Source organism: Thunnus maccoyii, chromosome 10 (genome assembly GCF_910596095.1).
Source record: "Thunnus maccoyii chromosome 10, fThuMac1.1, whole genome shotgun sequence".
Lineage (NCBI taxonomy): Eukaryota > Metazoa > Chordata > Actinopteri > Scombriformes > Scombridae > Thunnus > Thunnus maccoyii.
In genome coordinates this window covers 28,095,986-28,120,399 of record NC_056542.1, presented here as the reverse complement: position 1 = coordinate 28,120,399, position 24,414 = coordinate 28,095,986, and the positions used below count along the sequence as shown (strand labels likewise).

The following is a 24,414-nucleotide window of genomic DNA, read 5'->3' as shown; positions in this document are numbered from 1 at the left end:
TGGAGTTTCATTTGTGGTGCTCAAAGCACTGAAGTACTTACATTTAAAACATTTAAAGGGGCACTCCAGCAGTTTTACACATGTTATCAGTCTGGTTGTCATGGTTAGAGCAATTCTGTGAAAACAGGGAACTAGAAATTTAAGCCTTTCTGAGATTGACAGATTTTAGGGACTAAAACTCAAGATATCTCAGCCTCTGCACCCTCAATTTTGACAATTCTTTCAAGTGTAATACTAAATTGCTGGAGTACACCTTTAAAAGAAAACAAGTCCTTTCCAGAAGAAGCCCTATAAAAACTGCTGATAGGCCGTTCTGGGGATCCAGGGGAACAAGGGCATTGTTTCTTTTGTTTCTTTTTAAATATAGTGTTCCCCTTGCCCCCCTCACATTCACATTCATCTACTGAAAGTGGAAAGTTTCTCTGCACACACAGAATATCTGAGTTATAGGTACTGTATGTACCTACGAGCATGATTTGTGACATCTCAACTACTTTGGGGCCAATTCTGGTCCAGTATTCATGCAAGTGTGATGTGGAAACTTGAACTTGGAGACTTTACATAGTACATACGTATATTCATATATTCTGGATTTTTTTATGAGGGAGAAGGAGTAGAGGCATTTTTAAGGATTTTAATGAGGTAACTGAACTTTTTTGTGGAAAGTAGAGTATTTTATATACATCTTAAAAATGTCTGGAGGGGATCTTTAAATACCATGAGCACCACAAATAAAATTCAATGCACCTCCAGTATACTGGGGTAGTGGAAGAAATAAATAATATAAATAATGTAATATAATAATATCTCAAAACCTGGACAAATAAAACCAAAATTAGTGTCTACATCGCAGGATACCACTGGGGTAAGTGAGAAAATGCTTCTTTTTGGGGGGGGGGGGGGTTTGGTGACCTGAACAGCTTTTTATACCTCTAACTGCTAATTTCATATAAATATATATATATATATATATTATTAACAGAAAATCTGAGCCAAAAAGCCAGAAAATCACATATTTCCTATAGCACCATCAATCAGTTTGCTTCCTATAGCACAATTTGTTTCATTAGATAGACTCATCACAGTGATACATATGTCATATATAGCGTCACTAAACTTGAATAGTCTTTACTTTACGTCATCCTCATGTGGAACTATCTTTAGAAGTTAAAATAGGTGAAACCAAGAATAATCAAGGCAGCACTCAAACACACACACACACACACACACAGCAACCGCCACATGACTGTCTAGCATCTGTACACTATCTAACACTAAAGTTCAGCCACTGTCTCCAGCTTTAGGAGCAGATGTCACTTTAAGCTGCAGCTGAGAATCACACATTAAAACTTCACACACCTCATCACAACTTATGTTAAGTACATAGTCAGCTTTTTATAGTGGTGTGAAATAGAATGTGTTAATTGGATTTCGTCTGTTTCTGACTGAGACACGGCAACGTTTACGAACCTCGTTCTGTATGTGTAATCTGATTTTTTTTTTTGATTTTTACATTTGACCACTACTCATGAGTGAATTGTCCATAAAATGCCAGAAAAATGAAACAAATGACCATCACAATAGGTGACATCCTCATATTGCTGGTTCTTACCAACTGACGCTTTAAAACCCGAAGATATTCTACTTATAATGATATAAAACTGTAAGAAGCAGGAAATCTTCACATGTGAGAAGCTGGAACCAGCAAATACAACAACTGATTGATTAAAAAAATCTGTTATCTATAACTTTTGAAAAAGTTTATGTTCAGTCTTTTCCTCCAGAACTTTATTGTCCCTGGAAATGAACATTTAGAGTGTGTAGTATTAAAACTATCCACTAAAAAAGATTCCTTCCTACTCCTATTCAATGACAGCTGAACATCTCAAACATCGCTGCCTAATAATGAAGAATTCATTCACAAAACTCATTACATGTCCATAGAAAATAATGTTTCGTGAAATAAAAATTCAATACTTCAGACCTATCCCAGAATGTACAACAAGAGGATGCCACTCTAGTCACAAACAAATACTGAGGCTGAGCAGCGAAGCCTCCCAACAGTCTACTTCAGCTAGAGGTAGAGCACACCAGAGCAAGAAATCTGTCTGTCTGATCTGTGTCAGATCGGTGAGAGAACACACGAGAGAAGATATAGTCCTGTGTACCCATCAGTCTCGCTGGTCTGTTTTCCGATGAGCCAGTCCATATTTATCCTCTCGCTGTGTTCTCCCGATGACCTGCAGCGCCGTTCTTTATTGATCCCATCAGCCCCGTCTCTGTGGTCGCATTACAAGCCTCATATTTATCTGATCGAGCCTGCTGCCTGCCTGCCTGCCTGCCTGCCTGCCTGCCTGGACAGCTGCCGGACAGAGTGTGTGTGTGAGTATCCGTCTATGCATTTGCGTGTGTGTGTTGCCCATATCCATGTGTGTACTGTACTCATACGTTTGTGTGTGTATGTGTGTGTGTGTCTGCACAGTGTATTATTTGACACGGGGCAGTAAAATGAGTGAGTGTAAAATGTCACAAGTGACGTATTCAGTATCCTGGCTGCTGAGGAGGGCTGCAGAGCAGATACAGTCTCTGTTTTCCATCTCTTTAACCTGCCCTCTGCTTCCCATGACCCCCCCTCCTCCTTTACACACACAAAATAAAAACAGACGCTGGTAAATAATTAGGAATCGGACTGTGTAAAGAGCATCAACATGTCTCAATGTCTGATTCTCTCTTGTTTGTGACAAAGTGGCAGCTTTTTTGGTTATTTTGGTCTCTGTTGTTATTTTGTTCGGGGTTTAGGTTTCCACCTACTCTGCCTCACTGTCTCTGTGTTGAGAAGCAGTGAGGTCTGACAATGACTGATGCTACACTGCTCTCTAGTGGACAGATGTGCTGCATAAACTTCTAAGAACTAGATTCCTGGAGTTTTATGAGAGGATGTTTAACAAGTTATTTTACATCATTTTGATCCAATATCAATGCTAATGTTTAGCATCTTTTGAAACCTAAAATGAAATAGAAACAGATAGAGGGAAATAAAACTGAACTGTTATTTGTGAGAGTTTGAATTTTTTGCTGCTGCTTAAAAAGTGAGCAGCAGCCTTTTGTTATTTTAGGATCCCCTTCTAGTCATTTACTATTCTAACATTTGACCAGCAGGCAGGATACTCAGCAGCTCTAAAGGGTGAGGGAGCAGGGTGTGGTTATATTTACAAATTACAACTGAAAAAATTGTTCACTAATCAATCAGTCAATCAATAGAGAGTTAATCGTCAAATATTTTGAAAATCTATTAATCGTTTGAATCACTTTCCAAGCAAAAATGCCAAACATTTGCTGGTACAAAGTTAACAAATGTGAGTATTTCTGATTTTTTTCTGATTATGTCATTGTTGAAATTGAATCTCTTTGCATTTTGGACAAAATTAGCAACTTGCTGCGGTTGTGGGCTTAAATTTTTTCAAAGTTTATAGGCAAAGCGATTGATCAATATATCAAGAAAATAATCAGGTGTCAAAATCCAAAATCTGTACTTTGCATGCATGCAGCTCGTGCATTACCCCTTAGAAGATAACACTGATTCAGTCCCACCAGGAACGGCAAACCAACATTTTAACACTGTGATGCCAAAATACGTGGTCTACTTGTGAATGTAAACAAGTCAGCAGCTCTCTCGTTGTAGATTTCATTTAACTCAGATGGGAGTGACATCCCTGAGAGAGCTGGGTTGATGCAGCTCCTTCTGTGCAAGCAGTAGGACAATTACACAGCGGGTTGTCACGAGAACCTGAACATTTTAGTAAGATCCCAGAGATTTAATTAATCCGAGCCCTCTGAAGATATCTCTGCTAATAAGAATAAGAGAGGAGAGGAGAGGAGACTCTTATAGAGACGTTTATAACATGATTCCCTCTAAACTGTGCAACCTCTCTGCCTCTCTCTTTCACCCATAAACTGCTACTCGTGAGCCACAGTTGTGTTAGGAGAGAAATACATTGATGTGACAGCTGTACAACGAGCCCTGAATCATCACATTCCCCCACACCCAGAACAAGGTTGGCAACATGTCACATGCACCGCAGCAGGTCCAGCAACAGCTAATGTGTGTCTAACAACTTGTGATGGGCAGCAGAGACTGAAGCCCGCCTACTTAGAGTCAGTCAGTGGGAGGGGACGCGATAATTCATTAAGAGTGTAGTCAAAATATTTAGGCACAGACTGTCACATAAACTGACAGATTATGAATAGCTTTGGTGAAAAATAAATGTTATTTTGCAAAATCCTCAGTAATAACTGACTGATGGTATGAAGCAGGATCATCAAACCAGCATTTATGGTTCATGTGTGGTCCAAAAAGTAAGTAATAAGCCCAGCACCAAACTGCAGACAAAGCTCATGACTAGCTGGTGAAGTTGGTGGGGACCAGAATATTGGACAGATGGCCAGAAACATTCCTCCAAATGAACGCTAATGTTGCTCCGTGTCTGCTGGATGAGAGCATAAGTGTTTGCTAACGTATTCGCCATATCAATGTGATAATATGTCAGTGCTGTGTTTCTTGTTTCGCTGCCCCCAAGTGGCCAAAAAATTGATTATTACTGCTTCAACTGCATGGCTCGTGTTCATTGCAATTAAGGAACATGTCATCCGGTGCAACGGTGCAGCTCATTGATGTGTTTTTATCTATATATTAACATGGCAGAGAGGAACGACCGGGCCTTTGCTACACAAATGGGATGTGTTAGTATGATGAGTGCATTGCTTTAGGTTTTAGTATTTTCATTAAGAAAAAAAAATTAAATCACCGGACTTGTCCTTTACACTTTCTCCAGAAAAACAGTAGATACCAGCGCAGGAAAAAAAAGATGCAGCATGAAGCGTTTCCATCCGTTTGCAATCTTCAAACAATCTACTTCTCTTCGTTTTAGACGCTAGCGGCAGACCCACACGCAGTATTCTCTCTGTCACATTGTACTGAGCTTCCACACATGCAACCCAAAGCATAATTACTTTCCAATTACCTCCCCTGCCCGGCCAGTCGCTCTTGCAGGTCTCTCTCTCTCTCTCTCTCTCTCTCTCTCTCTCTCTCTCTCTCCCTCTAATCCTGTCTTTGAGCAAACAACTGCTCAGCACTCAACTCTTTCTATTTCTCTCTCAAAAGTCAGCCAGATGTTGGGGGAACAGCTAAGAACAGTGGGATATGGTCAGATGTAGCGGTGCTCTCCTCGGGGAAAGTGTGACTTTTCACTGATTACCAACTGCAGAAAAAAAACAAGGCGCAACATGGCTCCCAGCTGGACAGCTAAACATCCCTCCAAACATGTCTGTGTGTTCCCTCATTCATGGTGTGTGTATTTTTATATATAGAGAGAGATATTCAACTATGTTTTTCTGGATGCTTTCCACCCAGAACCTTCTTGCAGAGTGCAGGTCAGGCTGACCGACAGCACGGCTCAGTGGAGACGCTCCAATGAAAATGTTACAAATGCATCGTGAAATGATTTAGATATTGGCATCCACCTGTGCTTGACAGTTTAAAACAGATAGTGAGATGCAACCTCATCTTGGCATCAATGCTGTAGTAGCAAATCTGTGATAGAGGATCTCATGGCTAAGCAGTGACCCTGCAGGCCCTCTGAGTCCACTACTGACTGAGTGATAATTGGATCATAAGGGAGTAATCTGGCTCAGTGGGTAAATACCAACTACATACATCATTAACACCATCCCAGCCAGTCAGTACTGCCAGGAGATGAGGTTAATGTCTGTCTGAAATCACTCACAGGCCAGTGACCTATAGGGAAAACTCTCATGTGAGGCTGAGCACTGCTGTATACTGTTATTGTCTTGGACATAAGGGTGTGATATTAATTTAATACAGGACCATACATGGATACAGTATATGATGATATAATGCATACAGTGCAGTGTAAACAATGTGCAAGGGTGTAGGTTTGGGTTCAGCAGTTCCTACACAAAAAACTGAATGCATTTATATACATTTATAACAATTCTGCAAATAATTATGATTACATTTTATAATAATGGTGGCATTAAGAAAAATGTAAATGTAAATTGAAGCATTATTAGTGCACTACTTAAACTACACTAAACACTACTTAAAACCACACTTATGTTTCCTTGATAGTGACCTTATCCTTTCTGAGAAATAATTTTGTGTTTTCATCTTAACTACAAAGAGCACCGTTTGATTGGTGTTCAACTCTAGCTTCTTTTTCAGAAAATATTAATAGTAAATAAAAGCATGGATTCAATTATTTTTCTTTTTACATGCATAGGAGCTGAGATTGCTTTTTTCAGCCCTGAGTAATGCCTGCAGTCTTCCTCTCAGGCTGCATACAGCCCCAACAACCTCTAGTAATGAGACAGGGTAACCTGTATGTTGCCTGAGAGGCAAAAACTAGGGCAAAAATATATCTATATGTACTAGTCCTCAAGCAAAATTGCTGTGAACCAGTGTAAAAATTGACAGCTGAGGTGAACATGTTAACATTTTATTATTTTACAATATAACATTTCTAGCAACTCTTCTTTAATCTGGATTTTGTGCAGCTGGACCATCGGAGGACAATGTTCAGAGAGATTTTTGTGAAAGCAAAGTGCTAAATCAAACTGAAACAGTTCAAATAAATGCTGAAATTGTACCTCTAAAGAAATGTCCAAAATGTGGAATAAGGAGATGTTGGATACCACTGGGACCAGTAGCAGAAACAAAAACATCCATTACTGTAAAATCTAGTAAAAACTCCAAGTACATGATATTCTCTCAAAAACAGCTATAGGGTGTGTTCCTATACTTCATCCAGCCACATAGGGAAAATCAACAAGACTATGTCAGCATTATCCCTGCAGGATATATAAAACAGAAATCCCCCATTGTACCACCTCTACTGTACATCACCTGCAAATCTCCAACAAAAGGAGAGAGTGCACTAAAAATAGCACCTCATTTAAAGACAGACGATTAGGTTTTGAGCCACCTGTTCATTCTACCTCTCCAATAAATGCCAGGAGAAGTGCTACTTAACACTTTCTCTCCACCTCAGAGAGGATTAGGGGCAGAGGATAGAGCGCTGATAACTTCCTCTGGCACGGGGCGCTGGCACAGCGCGATAGGCAGGGCAGGAGGGACGGCGAGAGGGCAAGCGCCTCGGTGTGGAGGGGTTGGCCAGCTACCACAGCTGGGCCTTAGAAAGCACAGATAGGATTGAATCCACGGGGCACACTCATCAGAATAGGCAATCTAACAGCGCACAAGCCAGACCTCCTGACCAAGGACTAATATTCAGATTGTCAAACAAGAATTGGCAACAGCAGATTTTCTGAGCAACGGGGAAGTGGCTAATCTGCTGCCAAATATAACTAAAATCCATCTGTTTCCTTAGATTACCTGCCAGGATTCAATTGAGCTGCTCCATATCTCCCCTCCTGAGAGATTTCCAAGTGGCAAAGAGTCAGCTAATCACCCAGCAGCCCACGCATTCACAAGTGTATTTCCATGCGAGGCTTACTGGAAACATATGTACAATATTCATTTTAATACAACTAGTTCATTACACAGTGAGCGGTTTACTCAGAAGCAGTGATACACCATGTTTGTGTTCTTGTATATATATGTGCTTGTTTGCTTTGGTAACGGTGGTTGTAGGAACGTGTCTTCCTTTGTACGTGAACGCTTGGTTGCCTCCTCTGTCAGCCTACTTTTATTCATCCTGACACAGATACATTTTATTCTGGCTGGGATCAGCACTTTCTTGGCAGCTGACATTGTCCCATGCTAACGTCACACCTCCTCCCATACACAGCTGAACAGCTCCACTGGGAATACTCCAGAAAACCCAGCCTCAGCCCTAACCCCACCGCGGCTAGGTCACCGCCCTCTGCGTTAGCCCCCATCTCCAGCTCCGATAGTCAGACAGAGGCTGCTGACTGCGGCTCACTGTCCTCCTCTAACCCTCCACTAAACACGTTGAAGCATCAAACCGCTCCTCGAGCACCAATTCTGTCCAGTCTCGCTATCGCCGTATTATTTCCAGTCTCATAGTCAGCAAAAGCCTAGTTTCAGCCTTTCCTGCTGGTTACCCTGGTGAGGGACTATCCTGTAAAAGGAACATCTCTGGTTAAACACCACAAAAACTAGTTGTGAGCATCAGATAAAAAACTTCTTGCAGTAGTAGTTATGATAATGATTATATCCCAATTCTTAAAAACCTGCCACTACTAAACCTCGCCCTCTACTCTACTCTTGAACACATACAAAACCTCTCCAAGACAGTGTTGTTTCTGACTGGGAGCAGGAGGTGGGCTGTACTGAAACTGCAGTCAGCTGTCTGTGTCTCACTCAGGGCTATAATAATAGCCTGGCCATGGCTAACAATAGAGAGGTAATGGATACCCTGCCTATTGTTGGCTCAGCCTGCTCTACTCCTTCCTGTCCCAATTCATCGCTACAGCACGTCACTATTAGCTCGCTTAACTAAACTGCATACAGTGTACACAGGCAGACAAGCAGAGGGGCAATCTGATATCACCTCACCGCTCTAAGGCCACACCCATCACTTTGCTAAAATATGCCATATGATGTTACACACCGCTGAAGGCGCTGAGGTATCCGTTACCTCGTGAAGTTATCAGATTCTGCATAGGCTACATAAGACATAAGGATCAACACGCTCAGCCAAATAAAAAGATGTGGCCACAATACTGTACCACTGAAATTAACTTGAACTTGACTCAACATCTGCCCGATGGCGGAAAGATCTGTTTGACTTTGGCTGCTGTAAAATCCCAAATCAAAGGATTCCCTTGCATTAGCCGCCTCTCCGCACAGATTTAAAGCCAACCAGCCAGCCAACCATCCAAGCAGCCGCCCACTCGAGGATAAGGCGACCAGCTTCTACTCGCCGTCTACAGCAAACACAGCCAACCCCTCCTCCTCGCTGCCACCCTCTTCATGGCCTGATGCCTGGCTGACTTTAAATGCCTGCATTTCCTGCCTCGAGATACTACTTCAAATGATTGTATTTATGTTTCATAAAGGAGGATTTCTATGGTTCTGTACGGCCACCACCACCACCACCACCACCACCAACCCCCACCTCGTTCCACTACTACACAACCAGGCCATCTCGGCATCACCATGGCGATGGCGGCAGTATCTCAGTGGGACGAGTGATATTAAGGGATTAGTGGGAGATCCTCCATCAGACTTCGGTCGAGGGGCACAATCCCGGGATCACAGCGTCAGCTCTCTCTCTGTCTGTCTCTCTCTTTCCTGATCAGTGTCAGATGATGAGGATGAAAAACAGGCCTCCTCACTGTTATTTTCATTGTAGATCGTACACGCTAGACTACACAACCCGAGCAACCGTGAATATACCCTAACGCATGCACACATACAGACACTGAATCTCTGGAATAATGCATTCAAAGCTCCAACAAAGCCACCTTCAGCCCTAGGCAGTGTGAGCAATGGTCCACACACTCTATATGATGTACAGTATGCCCTAGTGTAGGTTACATGGTAGTGGCTGTGTGTAGTGTTCAAACAGTGGGCTTATATAAGGGCTACGGCTGCATTAGTGACGTCATGATTATGGCTGCTCTTTATCCTCCCTTATTTATGTCAGTCGGCTGCTTCTGTAATCTACCTACAGCAGCATCTACATCTACTGTACATGTAAAGCACTGTAATGCTACTAAACACCCAACCCTCTGGTCCCTGCTAGACGTCTAAGAACAATAAGACAATTCAGTGTGACAGGAGGAGGAAACACAAATTATTTGTAGAGCAAACAGATACAAAAGATGATTAAAAACTAGCAGTTTGACAGGAGTACAGTAAGTGTATTCTGTGATAAAAGTGTATTTTCTTTAAAAAAAAAAGATAAAAAACTCCCTATGATGTGAACAGGGATTGCATAATCAAATGTAAAGTTTTCCAACAGAATCACTGCATCAATCATTACATAATAAATTCTACTGTCTGGCTGTGAGGCCTCTACGGAGCTAATGTGTGTGTGTGTGTGCTTCATTTAGAGTCTAGCAAGTCTGTGTGTGCGTGTGGTGGACAGACGCATGGCGGTGGCGTTTGTTTGTAGACAGCACCGGATAGTTTGAGTTTTTTGGCCACACAAAGGCGTATTAGAAGGACCGGGTAGGCAGCTCGCACGTGTTTGAGTCACCAGCTTGCACCTGCTCCGACCAGCTGAGTCTTGAATGAGCAAAACACGGACAGACACACAAACACACACAGGGAAGAGGAGATTAGAGCGCCCTGTGTAAACTACCGCTAGTAAATATACCAGCTCACACACACACACACACACAGCAGAGCATCGGGGGGGGGGGGGTGAGGAAGGCTATTAACAAGTTATTTTACTGCTTGCTCTGATTTAATTCTCTTTTTTTTTCAATTTAACAGTCATTTGGTTTAGGAGCAATTTTTATTTCCATGGATCTCATGACCCTAATTTAAATGATTAGAAAATAACAGAACTCAACAACTTCATCATACAGTATATGCAGTATATGAATTACTTTTCTATTCAGTTTCCCTCTCGCCAGCGGGTCAAAATCTGGGACGAAATCGTAATAAGAGTTTGTTCTGTGTTGTGTCTCTTTTTAAGAATCCGCAACATGAAAACTATCTTATTTTTGGGTCTTAGTTTACCATAAATAGGACTTATTAAGGTGGCCCATATGAAATGTATGAGCTTGCATTCCAGGGTGAGTCGAACTTTACTCAAGTTGTGTCCTGCACTAAAAAACTTCAAGAACTTCTTCCTTAGTTGGAGTAACATACACTGAAGCTAGTGTGTTATAGATGTTTTGTTAACAACGATGAGAGGCCTGGCCAACCAGTGTGGTTCAAATTCATTTCATGCAAATAAACCAGGCCAGACTGGACTAGCTTAGTCTGGTAGATTGGACTCTGAAAACTTTATTTTATTGATGTCTGTATGGGTAGAGCCACCAGGCTAAGCTTAGTATAAAGACTGGGAGCAGGCAGAAAAAAGTTAGCCTCTGTCCAAATTTAAAACCACAACATGTTGTCTTTACATTTCTGTTTGTGTACAGATTAAACAAACATGATATGACGTATCAGCTAGTGAGCTTTAGGTGCAGGACTGGAAGCAGGAGGAAACAACGAGCCTGAATCTGTCCAGAGTTAAAAATCCACCTACCAGCACCTCTAAAGCTCACTAATTAATACCTTATATCTTGCCAAAGCCAAATTTCACATAGCTGATTACATGTAACAGCATTATGTAATTAAATTGTATCTGTTACAGTTACTGAGAAAAAATATGTAATTAAATTGCAGCTACTAATCAAAATGTTGGTGATTACAAAGGTTAAAAAAAAATGTATGCGTTGTTTTTGATTGGTTCTCTTTGAATTTGCACCGCCTCTCATCTGCCAGTCAAATGAATGTGCAGTTCAATCACCACTCAGCATGGAGTTGACCTGAATGTGGACTCGGTTTGAGATTATGGTTAAAATTTTCCTTTACTGCAGTCAGAGTTTGCTGTTTGTGATCTACATATTTATGATTGATTTTGCTGGTTGTGCTTTAAAACATTTCAATCTTAATTCGAGTTATATTGAAGAACATTTAATAAAAGTTTGACAGTAATCAGTGTAATCTGGTTTAAATTTATGTTTTTAGGACTTTTCAGCTTTTTTACCCAGTAAAACATTTGTTAGAAAAGTAATCAAGAAGTAATTAAATGTAATAAGTTACATTACTTTGATGAAGTAAAGTAGTGAAGAAAATAGTTACATTTTTAACAGAGTAACTAGTAATCTGTAACCTATTACATTTAAAAAGTAACCTTCCCAACACTGCTTCCTCCTCATTTAGCTTGTACCAAATTGCTGTTGAAATTGAACAACAAGCTAATAAGTGAGCATGCAAACAACACTAGCTGGTTTACAAGAGGTGCGTTAATCAAAATCAGATAAGTGAGATGAATACAACTGGGTTATTAAAACACTGGCCAGCGCACGTTAAACAATAAATACAACAGTCCAAACTGTGATGACACATGGCAAACAGTTATAATGAATGATAATTATGTTTATCAAATTAAGCCTGTTTATAGTAAGGGATTTCAATTAAATAATTTCTTTACCAATGCACATATTTATTTAAGACTGATTTGATCAATTACACTGCACTTTCATCAGCTCTGTTGATTAGCTGAATTGACTCTCTCCACTTGTGGAGGTCTTTTATCTTATAGTCTGTCCTGTAAGCCTCTTTGTGTTGCTGCCTGGCTTTCCTGGATGCCCAAATGACCGTAGGCCTTGCTGCCTGTTCAGATGGCTGGCTGCTTGCCGGCCACTGCAGAAAGCTGAATGTCTCCACTATTAATAGTCCAACTAACAGCATGAGGGTTCTCACTCTTTGAGTGCAATCAGCATGAGATGACCTGGTGCCACGTTCCACCTTTAGTAACCGGCCATTCAGGAGCCTCGTCTCTCACTTTCTCTATTCAGGTATCTCTCTTTATCTCTGCTGCTTTCAGTCTGTCACTTTCTGGCACTATCAACAAATACATACGGAAAAAAAATTAGACGGCAGAGGTGACCATCTCTGTGTCACGCGTTTTCAGGTTTGTGTTCCAATTTGAGATTACGCTGACTGATTTCGCTGATTCACACATCTTCCACAGAGAGGGAACTAACTGATGAAATCACCTTGTGTGGTCCGGTCAGAACAAAAACCTGGACATCCTGGGTCCTCCAGGATACGTTGTTAGAGACCTCTGCTGCACAGAGTGGAGAGGTGTCTTTTCTCTGACCTTTCAGGGTTCAACAATCATAAAACAAACCCTGAGGGAATGTCACCGAGGATAAAAAAGCCACCACACCTCTCTGGCAGTAACTATCTGCACTGACACGGCACCTGTCCTACAGCCTTGTCTTTGAAAAAACAGTTACAACACATATTTCCTATTTCTCTTTCTCAATTAGTGTCTGTAGTGTGTCATTACTGTGTTGTGCTGAATTTGTCTCTGCTGTATTATCACACTAACCCGGGCTTTTGAGAGATACATTTAACATCAACGCTGCCAGCTATTCTATAGCAGGCACATATGTTCCTCAGAAGCATTAGGCTTCCCTCAGAGGGTCAGATGCTGTATATCTTCCTCTACATTGACTCTACCCAGGGTGGATGGGCAATAAAAGTGATAAAGTGCCCCCTTCTTGACCCTGCTTTCGCTTTCACCTCACAATTCTTCTCCCTCCTAAGCTGGAACTACTTTTCACATTTTCTATTTATCTCCTTTTTCCTTTGTTTTACCCCTCTGCAAACTACTATTCGGCTCTATCTGTATCTCTATTGCACTGTGTTGCTTTCATTCAGGCTACTCTTGCGCAGCATGCTGTGAGGCTTATGTAACAACAGGCCAGATGTTCTAGTAGTGGAGCTGTACTTGGGTTCTGTTCAGACTGTCCAGGATCACTAGTTGCTAATGTTGCATTCACAGATTTTTTTTAGCCATGCTAGTTGTGTGCTAGGGATGACCAAATACCTGCAAAACTAATGACATTCCCATCAGCCTCAGCTGTGTTTAGCATTAACTAGCAAATGTTAGCATGCTAACATGTTAACATGGTGAACACATTATACCTATGCTAAACATCAGCATGTTAGCATTGTCATTATGAGCATATTGGCATGCTGATGTTAGCATTTAGCTCAAAGCACAGCATTATTCCTAAATAGCATAGTTGTACACTCTTGTTAACACATATAAATCTGAGGAAAGTGATGAATTGCATCACAGTCTTCTATTTTTATAAATTTGCACATGCAAGCTGGAGCACAACCGATACAAAAATGTACTATTGCTGCACTATGCTTGCTCAGAACTTAAGATCATCTTTTGTATATACCAGATATCTGCCTAAAATGCTTCAATACAATTGCTTGAAGCTCTGTTGACTAATTATTTAACAGACACAGTGAAAAGGGATCATGGTGTGCTGCAGTGTACAATGTATTATACATTACAATAAATATACAACATCCCTTATGTACTAGTTACCGCAACCTACTTCTCATTCTAAAACATTTTTCTACTGTCATGTTTCGCCAAGGGCATTTCAAATTGCACAGCCGGGGGCAGGAAAATCCCTTCAAAATTTGCTTGAGGGATAAGAGCCCAGAAGATAATAAAACCTATGCTGACGAATGCAGATGTTATTTAGAACAAAGCCTGAGAGACAATAGAAGCTGATGCTGTGCTGTGCCACGCAGGAGAATAGCAGGCTATGGGAGATGGCAGGCTGATTGCTTTGTCAATGGGGACTGAGGCTGTCATATCAGCAACGGGACCTGATAGCATCTCAGACGTCAATGTCTCTCCTCTCATTTTCTCTCTGATGTTCTTCTCTCCTTTCCTGTCCTCTCCTCTCCTCTCACCCCTCGTCCCTTCTCATTTCCTCTCCTCTCTCCTATCCTAACCCGGCCTACACTTTCCTCTTGCCCTGCCCTCTTATATACTGTCATATCCCATTCTAACTTATCCTCTTTTCTCCTCTCCTTTCCTCTCTCCCCCAGCCTAAACCTTGTAAGGTCCTCAACGGAACAAAAAAACAGAATCAGTCAATGTGTTTTCTCACACATTGATTCAAAGGACAAAGTCTGATGTAGCTTATTTCTCTGTCACAGATAAATTGTTATCCAAAAACTCACATAAATGAACCACTTAGTTGCAGTGACATCTTCCTTCATTTTGATGAACATAGGTACTATAATGTATTATGAGCCAATTCTACATACACTGTTCTGTTGCCGTACCCACTAGTGCACCAAAATGTGTATTAACAATATCCAACAATCGCCCATGTTTGAGTAAGTTTGCTAGAAACTACAGTGACCTGCTGCTTTTTAAACCTGCAGAAATCAATACTTTTTATGAACAATGGGTTAAATGACTGTGTAATGAAAGAGGTGTTGCAAGCAGTGACCAACACACAAAATGTGTATTAACAATATCCAACAATCGCCCATGTTTGAGTAAGTTTGCTAGAAACTACAGTGACCTGCTGCTTTTTAAATCTGCAGAAATCAATACTTTTTATGAACAATGGGTTAAATGACTGTGTAATGAAAGAGGTGTTGTAAGCAGTGACCAACACACAAAGAGTTATGACCTGACCCAACAGTTCCCTTCAGCGCTACGTAGGATTTTAGCATTTTTCAACTCTTTGTTTTGGTTTTAAAGCCCGCAACTTAACCGTTTTCCTTCAATCTCACAGCTCTCGTCAACTAGCCCAGGCAGCTGTTTTCAGCCAAAATATCTCTGATAAAGTCACACACTACACATTACATACCCAGTGCTAAATGGTGTAAAGTTAGCAACTAACTGGTGAACATAGGGGAGCATTTACCAGCTAAAGACAAAGATATTTTTTTCAGAAGGTGAAGGTGAAGACCACAATAGAGCTAAAAGGAGAGAGAATTTTATACTTTGTCAGGTGGACAGAAACCCAAACTCTAAACGAAAGCTAACATTACTCCATATGTGCTGGATGTGTAAATAGACAACTGCTAGCTAAAACATTAGCCAGGACAACATCATAAGGCTATATTATGTCAAACGAGTGTGCAATGTTCAGCTTGGGGCCAAGAAAAATGTATTAATCTTACTTTAAAAGTGAAACTCTATATTTCTGAACTGTCTTTACAAATGGGCTAAGAGTCACAGATACTGTAGGGAAGTCAGAAAGTATTGAGAGACAGAATAACTTGATTTTGGTCATTTCATGGTATTTGTTAACAATAAGATAGATATAGAACACAAGCCTTATCATTTAAGTCAACTTTGCTCTGATTATATTTCATGATAAAAGTAATGTTTACTGTGATTTAGCCAAATTAAATGTGTAGCATAGTTAGCAGTGAGTGCCTTTCAGCCATCTGCTGACATGTATAGGATAAAATAGACTGAAAGGCAAATATATAGAGAAAAAGAGCAGAGGCGAGTTGGGTTGGAGGCAGTTTAACAGATACACTAGGTTAATGGCTGAAACTCAAAAAAAGTAGAGGGACAGGAGAGCACCAAAAGACCTCAACACTAGAGTAATGCAACTTTACACCCACAACAGCACAGCTTATGAGCAACTTGTCAATATATTATATATCACTGTAATGATGGCAATTGTGTTCTAACCAGATTTCCTATCCAGCTGAGCCAAACTACTTGACAACATGCCAACCTTCCATAACCAAAACACATTGTTACTTTAATTAGCATGATGATGTATTCATTTGGCGTGCGTTCTGCTTTACAGAGTCAAGACAGCATCCTCTCTTTCACTTTCTCTCTCTCTCTCTCTCTCTCTCTCTCTCTCCTCTCCCTTGGGGGAAGTGAAGGGGGGATGGGAGTCTGTGGAACGCTCATGACAGAATCTGCTCTTTGCATGGGAAGGCGAGTAAGCATGGGTGAGTGAGCTGAGGGAAGAAGAGAAAGGCAGAGAGAGAGAGAGAAAGAGAGGGAGAGAGAGTGTGTGTGTGTGTGTGTATATATGTACTGTATATTGTCCAGTGGGGAGCTTCTGAGCATTGCCTCGCCTCATTTCACAACCATAGGTCTCTCTCTCTCTCTCTCAGCTGTTTTTTTTTTCAAATTCAAATTTGCTTTATTGGCACGAACATAATCAAGCACAGTGCTGCTAAAAGCAGGTTGTACAACGTTTTCAGTGTAGGCATAATAATTCATACTGTAAGAATACTACACTATATTATTACACTATGTACGCTACACAACATACCGCATAATACGGTTGCAGGCAGATTTTGAAGGAGCTCGATACAGTTTCATGTGTTGTTTACTCACAGGCTGTATTCTGCTGCTTCTATGACAATGTCAGTTTTATTCCACAATATTTACTTGGGTCTGAGAGTGTGTTCTGAGTGAATTCTTAGTATTTTGGTAAAGATGTTCCTCCATCTGGGCTGCAGTGTTGTTCTGTCTTTCGCTCTTGTTTGCAAAACTGACACAAGCTGCCAGGTTTGCCTGCGTCCACCAGTTTCAATATCCCAGTTGTAGTCGCTGTGTGTTCGCCCGGATAATCTGCCACTTAGTATTACCTGTTCAGTGCTAAAAAGCATTGAAGGTTACTTCAAAGGTGGGACTGTAGAATGGGAATATCAGATGCTCAGGCCTCTCTAACATATGCGTATGTGTGTGTTTGTGAGAGTGCAGCACTCTACCACTGCTACTCTCTTTCAGATGGGCTGAGATCCTATAGCCTCCAGGGACACAGGGCCTCTCTGTAGCTCTGACCCCAGCTGGTACACAGAGCTCTCTAGCACTATCAGATAAATGACCAGGATGGGAGGTGGGGGGGGCGGGGTATGAGGTGAGTGAGTGTGCATATGTGGTGGGGAAAGAGGGGTGGGTGGGGGTAACAGAAAGAGGAAATGGGATGTAATCAATCAAAGCTAATTCTAGGTCAATGCTCTTCATGTTGAACACACACACACACACACACAAACCCGCTGCACCTTTCACCATAACTGTTCCGTGTTAACCAGGAATGTGATGCATTTTTTTTACTACTCATTGTAGAGAGAACTGATAGTTCCATTCATTATGAAATAATTTAAATAGTTACAGTATAACAATGTGGAAATAGCACTGGGAAATAAGGCTGAAATTAAAGGGACACTGGACCATTTTTACACATCAAGATCAGTTGTCTCATCATGAAGAGTTAAGAGAATAGTTGTATTATGTCTTCTGTGGCTCTGGAAGGAATTTTCCCATTTCTGAAAAAATAACCCTGATGATTGGGCGTGGAGACAAATGTTGTACAGTGAGTTGACATTAAAAACTGGGGCATGGAGTTTGAAAGACGTGAGCTCTTACCAGGCATGGTGGGTCTAAAAAAAAAAAAAAAAAAAAAGAGTATCAAGTTGCATTATGGGATTGAAGGATACTATGTTTGTGGAGCTTGATCCATATTAGAAGCTAAAAGTCAGCATAACTCGGCCTCTGCTGCTTCGATTTTGACCTTTTTTTCTTTTAAATCGGTCTCTCACAGTCCCCCAGTTCAATTAACTGTAATACAAAATAAATGGAGTGCCCCTTTAATTTCACAGTATCACTACTTAAAGATATTTTTTTAATATTGATGTATATCATGACAAACAGTGAACTAATTCAACATCTAGTTTAGTTAGAATTCATTACATTTTGCTTGGAGTTGTCAATCTACAATTGTAATGATACAATTACAGTGAAAGTTGATGGATAATAATACTGACACCCTACATGAAAACAGTGTTTAAGTAAATAAGACAATTTTAAGATGTTTTTTCATCTCTGGGACAAAAATGATCTCAAATATAGGTTCAAACTAAATGTTCAACTCTTAGATAAAACATCCTAAAACCCTCTACACGTTTTGGTCCCAGCTACAGGAAACACTAGAGGCACTCGGGGCATCCTTCGTTTTTGTGTGTCCTGAAACAAAAATGGGGGTGTCCAACTAGATGGCAGAACAGCAGACACCTCAGAGCCCTGGAATAGCTCAGTGGGAGTCCCTCCTACAAGGCAGCCAGTATAATTAGCACTGTCAAAGGAGGTGCCTGGGCAAATGACACAGTCCCCCAAATCCATGAGTTGAACACTGTCAAGAGGAAAGAAGAGGGACTGGGATATTTACTGGGATGTTAGTAGAAAGCAAAACATGAGACTCTTTGCTTAAATTAGTCATAGCTTCACGCTATGGTAATTAGCATCTAAAGGTTATAGTTGAAACATCTTTGTGTGGTGGGATAGAATGCGTGTGCGCATGTCTGCTCAGATATCAGCTCATGCCTTCATAATACAGGTAACACTATATGGAGCGAAAGAAATAGAAGGGGGTGACAAAGAGAGCGAAGAGGTGTAACAGAGAAAGTCAGAGTTAGGATGGAGAGCATCACCACTCCCTCCCCACCCCACTCCCTTTACTCCAAGCCACCAAGCAGAACCAGGAAGCAGCCCCGGAGGACTGGAGGAGCAGGGAGAAAGGAGAAGTGGAGCTCTGAGCATTCTGTGGGTCACCCCATTGCAGGCAGCTGATGCCTGCCTGAAGGATACGCTGTGTCTGGGTGGGTGGGGGGTTGGGGGTCCCATAACCATCATTACTGTACTGCTCAGGGACTCACTGATGCATGGAAAGCCAAGCTAGCTGATAGCTCTGGCGGGGTCTGTTTAATGGAACAAATGCACCTGGAGCCATGCTTAACTAGTGACGACTCTGTTCACGTTTGTGTGAGTACAAATGCTGAGATTCTGAACTACTGTACATATACTTTTATGTCTGCAGCTTCGATGAGCTTTCTAGGTTATAATTCTAATACTGAACAATGTTAATGGTTTTCAATGTGGTGTGCAGCATATGGACTTCTGATTGGTGCAGCACTTTTCCTACATGCAGACCCACATACACAGGCCTGCTAAGAATGAGCAGGCTGAGAGAGAGGAGCTAATTACATGCGAGTCAGCAGCGCTGGATTTCCATCCACGCTCTCTGTAGCACCTCCAGTGAGATGACAGCAAGTTGGCAAGCCCTGCAGCTGGAGGCTTCTCTCTCTCTCTCTCTCTGTCTCTCTCTCTCTTCTCCATCCCTCCATCTTCCCAGGATTCCCTCTGTTAGATTACACACTTCGATGTTCAAACTGCCACTTTCCCGAAAAGCCATCCAAGCTGCTGTAGGATTGGACCGTGACTGCGACAGCGCAGATGCACAGGCTATAGGGTTGGGTATGTTGCGGTGTGGGTGTTTTGTTTCCGACACTGCTGGAAATGCTACGAACCATCCAATGACAAGTTAATCCGCTGCGGTTGTACCTACGCCAGGGCTGAGCATATTAACGCTGCTTTAGGATATGTTGTGCTTGTGTGATTCATAAGGTATAGAAAGTGGGGATTTACTGTTTTGATGACTCATGATGAGTCACCTTGTCCGTATAGACAGAACAAACACAGTAAAACTAACCAATATGTTGTACGAAATATTGAACCAAAACTTTACTATGAAACCAAGAGGTCTCCTGCACACTTTTGACTGATCAGAATCTTTCAACAAACACAACAAAATGGTGTTAACTCCACCTCTTTTGTCAGCTGTTATATGCATCTGCAGTACAGCATGATGGTGAGATGAAGCTCCAAGTAACCAAGGCATGCAGGAGGGAAGCCATACTGGAAACATAATTCTCATGCAAATTAGCATGCAAGAAATCAGCACAAAGGACTTTTTGACCCCTATGACATCTTGCATGCCTTCAGCTTTTGTGGCCTTCAATCAGTTACCTAACATTATGGTGAGACAGTAAGTCAGTCATGTGCCTTGCAAAGAACAGCCTCTTCTGCCCATGCTCAGTCATGACACGGCTTTGACATCACTGTCAGACTAAGAGTGACTAAAACTGACAATCCCCTTTACCTCAGAGAAAGAGAAATAGGAAAAACACTCAGCTATTGGGGAGGAAGGGGAGGAAGAGAAGGGGGGGCGCAGTATAAAGGGGAGGGATGGCGGAAAAGGCCTGGATGATTCACACAGCTGAGGTAGCCGTGTCTTGGAGTACATGAGTCATGTTTATCATGCAGCAGGACTAGGTAGGGATTGCACAACTTTCTCTCCATTAGGAATGCTGCCTTAGTGCAAACATTTACCTGATGATGGAAAACAACCGCTCTAATGTCTCTTAAAAGCTCCCAGTGACAGAGGCACACGCCTCACCCACTGAAGTCACTGGCCATGCTGGGAGGTGACAGCACCAGTACAGTTGCCAGAGATCTCTAACAGAGATTTGTATAGATTTACTCATCAGTTATCAGCTGCAGCAAGCAGCCTGGACACAATATAGAAGGTTATATTGCTGCTGCACTAAAATGTAAAAAGCAAGCAAGAAAGGCAGTGAGAAGTGCTAAGTATTAGGAGTGAGAGTAGCCTGCATTGTTGTAAAAAGATCAGCTTTTATCTACATGCAAGCGTGCAAGCATGTGCATCTTTTTCAATGGAGAAGGGAAACTAACAAAAAAATCAACAGGATGGAAACATTTAAAGCCAATGCCCGGAAATCCCTCTCTCCTCATTAGCCTGGAAGGTCAAATAATTTGTTTAATTAACAATACATCAAGTGAGTGTGTTTTTATAACCAGGGCAAGACGGCAGAGTGTAATATTCCGCCATAAAACAGAGTTATGGCTCACGTAGTAAAGGTTAAAGGGATGACGGCGGAAACACTCCGGTCCACCTTAAAAACTAAAACCCTACAGTGGACAGCGCCGTGGTGCTGAACCGCTCTGAGCGACATCTGTACACAAGAGGAGCAGGGAGGAGGGAGGGGGTAGTGGTGGGGGTGGTGTTAGGGGGGGGGGGGGCAGGATCTCCACCGAGACTTTAACGTTGAAATCACACACACCCTGCGTGCGCCATCGCCACAAAGGACACCTTAAATGATCTTTCCAGTGTCATATTGTGTAATCTCGGTGACGTTCGTGGGGAAAGGTTAAGCCATTTGGCGTGCTTTTTACGTGAAAAATGGCGCCCGTTGCTGCTAACCCAACCCATCATAGTACAGCTATACAACAAAAGTGGAGGAAAGAGGTTGGAGAGCATGCCGCATTAGAGAAACGATACTCCACCGTTACAATAAAAAGTAGGCTGTTTTCTAAAAAAGGGGGGGTCGAGAGCAGTCGAGGGAAAGATTCATCTCACCTTCGGCCCCCCATCGGCTACTAGTCGACTATTTAAGCTCTAGCTTGGATGTCAAAGAGGCAACATGAGCCACCAGTATCTCACAGAGACACAATTATAGAAATTCACACGGTAATAACCCCACAAACACCCGGGGTTAGCTATATGACAGCAGCAGCAGCTCCCCCACTATCACCACGCTACATATACAACAAACAAAACGCGGTTTCTTACTTTAACATCGACTGTTCCTTCGCTTCCTCCTTCTTCTGTCGGTCCATGACACCGAGGATGATCTTCCTCTCATCCTCGGTGAGGTGGCTGAGGTCCGGCATCTCCGGCATGGCGCCGGCCGCTGAGGCAGCAGCAGCAGCAGCAGCAGCAGGGCCAGCGCCGCCCCGGGGCCCTTGTGGAGCAGACATCTTTTACACACAGTGGCTAAAAAACGAGAAAAGGAGCGTCAACCAGCAGCATTTCTCTCTTTTTTTTTGTTACATTTCATGCCGTCAAAATTCAAATTGGCGGTCGGGATGTTGCTGGAGACACCGTGGCTACAGACGGCATGACATCTTAGTTAGGAGTATCATGCACATACACTGTGCTGCAGAAATAAGCGTCAAAATATTAATTACAGGCTTCATCCTCATCTATTTAATGCTCATGATGAGGTTTGCAAATACGCTGCAGCCGACTGCCTGCAAACGTGAGGCTCGCAGTATTTAAGCTGTTGCAGGCTGAAACGCCAAATTTACACATGAACATTACTGACACAGAAAACACTCAAGATTAGAAATGGATGCCCTTAAAAGAAGCAAAGAGCAAAGGCTGTAGGTTACAACCTTCAGGTAGTATTCCAAACACAAGCCTCCATCCATCCAGAGATGAAAAAGTAGGAGAAAGAGGCTACAGAGGATTAAAAAAAAACAACTCTTGCCTTTTATTTTGCAGTCATGTTAAATCCTGTCTAACCCATCGCTGCCATCCTTTAGAAAGGTTGTACTCGCATGTTGGAATAAAAGATGCCAGGTCCGTCCTTGTTTGTTTTCGTTTGGAGTCCTTAACCCTCCTCTGTCACTCTGCTTAGCTCGCTTTCCTCCAGGTTGGTAATTCTTGGAGATTTCTTAAATGCACAAAAATGGATGCAATGAGAGAGGGGGGGGGGAGAGAGAGAGAGAGACAGAGAGAGAGAGGGGGAGAGAGAGAGAGAGCGTGTGAGAGAGAGGGGGGAAAAAAAATCCAGATAGGAAGAAGAGGCGGAGCGATGGAAACACGTAGAAGAATAAAGCCGAGAGGACGCGCTTGGATGTTCATTGACAGCAGGCAGATAGCAGCCGCAAAAACGCGGACTGGAAGGGCTGTGTGCAGCTGGAGCAGCGCTGTAGCTGCCAGGAAAGGCTTCATGCATATTTCATAACCAGATCATGAGCACTGTGAGAGGGGGAAATGTGAAGTGGCAAGATAAATACAGAATATGACTGTAGTTGCAGTGACTGTAACTGCAGGTGTGACAGTGGTTCCGGTATTTGGTGACCTATCAGATTCTGTGACCTGCAGTGTTGGAAGAAGTACTCAGATCCTTAATTAAAGTATCAATATCGCATTGTAAAAATACTCAATTACAAGTAAAAATTCTGCATTTAAAATCCTACTTAAAGTACTAAAGTAAAAGCACAAAATATTAGTGCTTTTACTTTAGTACTTTAAGTAAATTTCGCTTCTACACTTCTACTTAAGTAGGATTTTAAATGCAGTATTTTTACTTGTAATGAAGTATTTTTACATTTTGGTATTGATACTTTTACTTAAGTAAAGGATCTAAGTATTTTTTTTCCAACACTGGAGGTCATAGAATGTGATGGGTGACCAAATATGGTGTAACACCGGTCAGTGCTGTGTTTTTATGCAGTGTACAGTACACAGTGGCTTTGTTGCCAGGTGATGTGAGAAATTCGGTGATGATGCATGGAAGAAAACTGAGCTCAAACAATTACACAAACCCCGTCAGCTGTGTTGATGCACGTCACTGTGAAAACATTTTTTTTTTTTTACTTGATTGTGACTTGTACAGCAAAAACAGCCACTGGTTCCAGCTCTTCAAATGTCAAATATTTCAGATTTTCTTAGTCTTCATTAATAATGGATTGAAAATCTTTAGGTTTTGGACTGTTGGCCGGACAAAACATGACATTTGAAGACATCACCATGGACTCTGTGAACTTATGATGAGCATTTTTTTCCCTATTTTCTGACATTTTATAGACCGGACGATTGACTGACAAATTGAGAAAGTAACAGATTTTGATAACTGATCATGAAAAAAATAGTTGCAGCCCTTTTACAGAAGAATTAAGTAATTAAAACAGGACAGGGCATTTAGATAGTACAACCAAAATGTACTGTTTCAGCAGCTGGAGACACCCTGATGCTTCAGTCTGATTACACCATCATGTTTGTGGCGTAATCAGACCATTTCCACACTCATGAGGTGACTCCAACCATTTTGCCCCTTTCTCAGTTCTGACTCGGGACTAAAATCCCTCCCTTGATCCCCAACCCTTTCCCAAAGACATCTCTCTCTCTCTCTCAGGCTGCAGTGTTGATAGGATTTGAAGGACAACATTAAGAGGATAGAGCCTCCACCTCATTACGGCTGTAAGTAAATTAGCACCACGTCAA

General features: G+C 41.9%; 1 protein-coding gene across 1 annotated transcript in view; it reads right to left on the bottom strand.

Annotated features, from left to right (window-relative positions):
- rims2a (regulating synaptic membrane exocytosis 2a) overlaps window positions 1–22,878 on the bottom strand; it is a 150,262-nt gene extending 127,384 nt beyond the window's left edge. Inside the window, exons 1-2 of the mRNA XM_042423514.1 lie at window positions 22,673–22,878; window positions 21,973–22,176 (exon numbers count right to left, since the gene is read on the bottom strand). Of these exons, the coding sequence (XP_042279448.1) occupies window positions 21,973–22,160 (188 nt within the window). The 5' untranslated portion in view covers window positions 22,161–22,176; window positions 22,673–22,878. The remainder of the gene's footprint in view (window positions 1–21,972; window positions 22,177–22,672) is intronic.
- Between the last annotated feature and the right edge of the window lie 1,536 nt (window positions 22,879–24,414).